This window comes from Microtus pennsylvanicus, chromosome 6 (assembly GCF_037038515.1).
Source record: "Microtus pennsylvanicus isolate mMicPen1 chromosome 6, mMicPen1.hap1, whole genome shotgun sequence".
NCBI lineage: Eukaryota > Metazoa > Chordata > Mammalia > Rodentia > Cricetidae > Microtus > Microtus pennsylvanicus.
In genome coordinates this window covers 87028792-87034791 of record NC_134584.1, presented here as the reverse complement: position 1 = coordinate 87034791, position 6000 = coordinate 87028792, and the positions used below count along the sequence as shown (strand labels likewise).

At 59.1% G+C, this 6000-nt stretch overlaps 1 protein-coding gene across 4 annotated transcripts in view; it reads left to right on the top strand.

Moving 5' to 3' along the window:
• Positions 1 to 1907: 1907 nt before the first annotated feature.
• Positions 1908 to 6000, top strand: part of Nfix (nuclear factor I X) — a 94451-nt gene continuing 90358 nt past the window's right edge. Inside the window, exon 1 of one of the 4 annotated variants that reach the window (XM_075976705.1) lies at positions 1908 to 2267. In XM_075976705.1, the coding sequence (XP_075832820.1) occupies positions 2241 to 2267 (27 nt within the window). In that variant the 5' untranslated portion in view covers positions 1908 to 2240. The remainder of the gene's footprint in view (positions 2268 to 6000) is intronic. The other 3 variants (XM_075976708.1, XM_075976709.1, XM_075976712.1) reach the window with 3 other exon arrangements.

Sequence of the window (6000 nt, the reverse complement as noted above, 5' to 3'; positions counted from 1 at the left end):
ACATTTACAGGAGTGGGTTGACACAGACACCCATCCCTGGCCCACTCTGGTACACTCAGGCCTTTTCCACGGCTGGGACCCACAGGAGGGAAACATACACAGAAAGCCTGCTCCCACGCACCCCTCAGGGACTCTTGGATACTCACCCGCTGGTCAAGCACACTCTGGGACATATAGGGAAACCCTGTTACAGATATCCAAGGGGGCCACACTGACATGTTTGATCAGTGCTGACACACTCACCCAGGTGTCCTGTGGCCTCACCTGCTGTCACACTAAGATTCCCATCAATGACCGGTGCTCCCTGTCCCGTTATGTCCCAGTGCGTGGCTTAGGGAGTGGAAGGCACCTTTGCTGACTCACAGACACCTCCTGAGTACAGCCACACCCATGTCACTACTCAGAATACACTGAGCACACAAAACTGGCCTTGCTCAAACCCACACCAGACATCCCAGGCACATCTCCGAATGACCAATCTCAGAGGTTCTGGGACAAGGGGCATAGCATTGAGGGACGTTTATATGTGCACATTCTCATGCCTGCTAGCCCCTACACACCCACCCACGCACACCTGGGCACCTAAACCACCCCCGACAGACAATGCATTGCTGAGAATTGCCACAGCTTTTTGGCCCAGGAGGCCAACAAGGTGCTGGCTGCACCTGGCAGTAGGAAGGAGCTCTGTCTTGACAGGAGCTGCCTGGGGACTGCAGGCAAAGCCTCCCCACCCAGCCTGGGGTCACCCAAGGGTTCTCTGTGCCCTGCTCCAGGGTTTCCAGGACCTACCTATCCCTCTTAACCCCTTCTTCCTTTCTCCTTCTGTTGTTTGCTTTTTTGGTTTTTGAAACAGGGTCTCACTATACAGGACAAGCCAGCCTAAAACTATGTAATGGGGGGGGGGGGGCTACAGTGCACTCATGATCTTTCTGTTGTAGCATCTGCATGCAGGCATTACAGACATGTGCCAATCCACCCACCTCATTCCCATCTGCAGTGGAAGTGGGGAGTCCTGGGCCTGCAACAGGAGCTGGACCACAACCACAATACAGATAATGCTCCTAAGTCCCAGGACACGTGCAAAGGTATGGAAGACATATGAAGTGTGTGTGTGTGTGTGTGTGTGTGTGTGTGTGTGAGAGAGAGAGAGAGAGAGAGAGAGAGAGAGAGAGAGAGAGAGAGAGAGAGATTTGGAAGAGTCTCTAAGGTTTGGTTATCAGGATTATAGATCAGTGTGCCCTAGGGCTGGGCAGCACAATGTGTGATGTGTGTGCCCCTGTACAGCGACACTTTGTGTCCTTTGTATGGGAGTTGCAATGTGTTATCAGTGTCACCCCGTGTCTGGGTGGATTGTCACAGCTGCCTGCCAAGATATTTTGGCTTGGCTGTGTGTTGGTGTGTCATTGTGTGTCTGGAGTGTGACAAGGTATGGTTGTGTGATCATACGTGTATCAGTCCGCAGGAACATGTGTGGCACGTGTATGTATGTTTGTATGGCTCTCAGCGTCGGTCTGCATTGGGACGACATGTGACAGTAGGTGGTGTGTGGATCTTGGTTGTGTCTGTGCCCGGTGTGCACCTCCGTTTGGTGTGACTCCATAAGGAACAGGCCCTACGTTCCTCCGTGACATTTGTGCCCATCCAAGCCCCGCTGCGTGTCAGCGTGTGTCGGCGCCCGAACGCCGGCCAGCACGTGTCAGGGCGGCCGCGTCGGTGTGCGTCCCCGCGTGTGTGTGTCTGTGTGTGTGCGTGTGTCTGTGTGTGTGTGCGCGCGTGTGTGCATGTGTGTGCGCGCCGGCCGCGCTCACCCGCCCCGCCCGCCCCTCCCCGCGCCCCTCCTCCCGCCCGCGCCGCCCGCCCGCTCCCTCTCCCCGGAGTGCGCCGCTTCCAAACTTTGTCTAAACTTTCACTTTCACAGCGCGGCGGCGGCGGCGGCGGCGGCGGCGGCGGTGGCGGGCGAGGGCGACCGGCCGAGCGGCGGCGGCATGGAGTAGACGCGCGGCGGCGGCGGCGGCAGACGCGAGAGGCAGCGGCGAGCGCGGCGGCGGCCCGGAGCCCGCGGGGCCGAGCCTGTGAGCGCGGAGCGGCGGTGGGCCGAGCGGGGCCGCGGGCCGGGCGGGCGCCGCGCGGCGGAGGCCGGAGCAGCGGAGCCGGAGCCCGAGTGCCAGCCAGCGCGACGCCGCCTGCCGGGCCTGCCCTCGCCGCGGCCGGCCTCCGCGCTCGCGCCCGGGCGCCCAGCGATGTACTCCCCGTACTGCCTCACCCAGGTACCGGCCGCCGCCCCTGCGCCCCGGGAGGGCCGGGCCGGGGTCCCTGCAGGCACGCGGGCTGCGGGCGGGGCGCGGGGCGCTGCCCCGGGGCGCGCGGCGGGAGTGCGTGGAGAGTGGGCGAGGGGGGCGAGTGCGCGCGGCGGGGCGCGGCGGACAGCGGACCCCTGCTGCTGCGCGGCGGTGCGGCGTGGTGGCAGGCGCGGGCAGGCAGGGTGACACGGCGGCAGGAGGCAGAGTGGCCCCGGGGCGCCGGGGAGCGCGGGCGGGCGGGCGGCGTTCCCTGAGCGCGGCGCGACGCGGCGGCCCCCGGGGTGGCAGTGGCGGGCGTGAGGGCGACAGCTCTGCGCGCGGCTGGGGTGCCCCGAGCGGCCCGGGCGTCTCCCCAAAGTCTTTGTTCAGGCCTCGCATGGGAGCGGGGCTGAGAAAATGGCGGGGCTCCCAAATTTCGGAGGGGCAGGGGAGGGGAGGGAGGGACGGGCGTGCTGCCAGCCCGGGCCGCGCCTCTCTGCGGATCCTGGACGTTTGCAGACGCGGCTCCCCAGCCCCAAACTTTCCTCCATGCAAACTTTCCGGTCTCGGAGACCTGGACCGCCGCGGTGTGGACCTGGAAGCGCCCCAGGGAATCCCTGCCCGCCACCCGCAGGCGGGAAAGGCGGGAGCAGCGGTGGACACCGCAGGCCGACCCCGTTGGGATCAGCCGTCGGGTCAGCCTCTGGCACAGCAGCGCCGACCTTGGCGTGCGGCGGGAGCGCGAGCGCGAGACCGCGTCCCGCCTCCAGCGAAGTTCCCTGCGCGGTGTGTAGCGGAGGCTGAGGCCTGGAATATGCCTGGTGTGCCACCCCACTCTTCCCAGCCGTGACTCAAAGCACTGAAGGGGCACAAGCTAGCCCAGCCCAGACCTAGAGGGACCCTCACAGTGCTACCTGCAGGACCAGGCCAGGGCAGGTGACAGACTGCAAGCAGAGGGGATTTGTAGAGATTGTTTAGCCTTGCCGGCCAGGCAGGCCTGTCTTTGGGAGCTCTCTAGGCTAGCCCTGAGTCTCTAATGGCACCCTCTGCTAAGCCAGGACCCTGTCAGACAAGTGTTAAATGTGCCCCACCTTCGAGTGGGAGCTCAGGTCCGTGATGCCTGTATATATATATATGTATACATTGCCAGGTATGTGAGGGGCATGCCGGCACGTTTGGAAGGGCAAAAAGATATATGCAGGTCCGTTGCAGTTCCGACGACACAGCAGTCTTGTATTCCCAGGTACCAGTGTGTGTTTGTGAGTCTAGAATCTATGTGTGGCCACTGTGGGCCGATGGTGGCCAGGCTGTGTGGCACAAACACAGATGAGCAGGGGAGATGGTCTGTTTTCCAGTACATACCACATGCAGGTGTGTGTCAGCGGAGGGGCCCATCCACGCCTGCCCCACACAGTGTGCACACATGCAGGTATCAACAGGCAATCTGACCACCATAACGGTGTGGGTCTGTACCTCCAATTTGTCAGCTACCGTATGTTGGGTCCCCCACAGGAGGACCTTGTCAGCTATCTAGATCTGAGCTGTGGCTACCTTCAGGGTGGCAATTTGCTGGTCTTTGTGGCTGGTGTTTGAGGCCTCGTAGGACAAAGACCCCATACTCCAGCGGCCACCTTTTCCCCCAGGCTGCTCGCCAGCCTCCAACATAGGCTTGTCAGGCATCCGGATTGCACCCTCCTCACCCCAGGGGTCAAGTGAAGAACCTCCCCCTGGAGAGAAAATGCCAGCTGATACCCTGGTGACAAGGCTATGAAGGGACTGGGATGGCCCCCAGGATTGGGGTGATGGCCTAGGCTTGGCTCTGTGGCACTCCAGAAGGGAATATGGGCTCCAATCTGTGCGAGTTACATCTTGCACGCGCCAGGCTGCCTGGGAGGGGAGTGGGCACAGTCTCACCAGTCTGCCAGCCCTGCGTGGTGGGCAGGGAAACCCCTTTGCTTAGGGTCCTTGGCAGCCTTCGGTCAGCAGGGTCTGGCTGTCCCTGCCTTTCAGCCACATCTCTTTCCACAAACCTTTCTGCTGCCATAGTTCGCCTGCCGTCTTTGCTTTCCCAACCAACCTCTTTTGCTGGCTGCCTTTTTTTGTATGTTTCTCTATCTCCGCTCTTTGTCTGTTCCTTGCCATCTCTGTCCTCCTGTCCATCTAGCTGTCTGTCCCTCTGTCCCTGGCTCTGGTCTGGCGCTGGCCTCTACCTCTGCTTCCCCCATTTCACTCTCAGCCTCTCTTCCCCCCTCAGCCCCCTCTCCCTTTCCTTTTTTTTTCCCCAGACTAGGATTGGCTTCAATTTTAGTCAATAAATAATTGAGCCGAACCAAGCTTGGAGCAGCAGGGCCCTGTGGGGCGGCAAGGCGAAGGGAAGTGGGGGGAATCTCCTTCTAGAAAAGAGAAACAGTGATCCATTGGTTGCTGGAGCTGCTGAAGGGCTTTATAGCAGCTGGCCTGGGGCTCAGATGGACATTAGGACTGAGGTGGACTCAGTGGGCCTCTCAACAAGCGGAGACACGTACATGTGCTGTCACCACCAAGGGGAGGTCATAAACATCGTATTCACATTGACGTCCATGCACACAACTCTTTACGTACACCTCAGCATACAAGTGCCCCTGGAGATGGGCTGTGTGTATCTGTGTAAGCTCAGATATGAAACCTCCCTGTCATATTGCCATCAAGGCCACAAAGTGTGTGCCTGTGTTCATAACCACCAACAATACACACCACCCCCAAGACAGGCTATGGGTGGACATGTCACAGAAACAGTGGTAGCTCTCAGAGTCATGGATTCCTCAGTACACACTCGACCACAGCAGGTGTAAATGTGCACACAAAGCCAAGGACAGACGAGCAATGGACATACGTCTTTATGTGGAGTCCTGGTTTTCAAGTTGTGAGCAGTGACTCCCTAATATCTGTGTAGGTACACACCCATGTCTTCCCACTCCTGGCCACAAGAACACATATGTTAGTATGTGGATGATTGTGAACACACACAAAGACACACATGGAGGTGCACAGATAGGGTCACCCTCCGACAGGCATCTGTGTCAGTCCTCACAGAACCTTTGATTGTGCACAGATCTGTACACACTTGAAGGTGAGCTGGAGCTGCCGTATGTCTCTTTCCCACCTCTGTGGCTTTTCCTGGGTCACCGCGGCCACTCTTCTGTCCCTATAAATTATGACTCGTGCTCACATTTTGTCTTTTCATTTGTTGCTTAAGGTGGATGCCTTGCCCTGTAGCCCAGGCTGGCCTTGAACTTGCAGTGGTTATCTTGCCTCAGCTGAGTGCTGGGACAACAGGGCTGAACCACCATGTCCTATCTTGGTAGTCTTGCTTTTTTGTTTGTTTGAGACAGGCTTTCACGTAGCCCAGGCTGCCCTTGAAGTAGTTACTTAAACTCCTGATCCTCTTGCCTCTGCCTCTCAAGAGCCTGGATGGCAGTTGTGACCGCCATGCCTAGAAGTGCTGGCTTTTCTCTCTGGCTCTGCGCACACCTTCTGCCCCTAACAGAAGAATGAAACAAGCCAAGTCGGGCTACTTTGGGGACTACAGTGGGGGCCTAGGAGATGTTCCAGTGCTGGATCTGGTTGAGCTCAGAGCCACGGCTTCGCTGGGTTAATACATCTCCAGAAGGAGCCTGGGTTCCTGACCTAGACATGAATGTCTCATGTACTTTCCATGGCTGCCAGATGAAGGCCGTGAGGG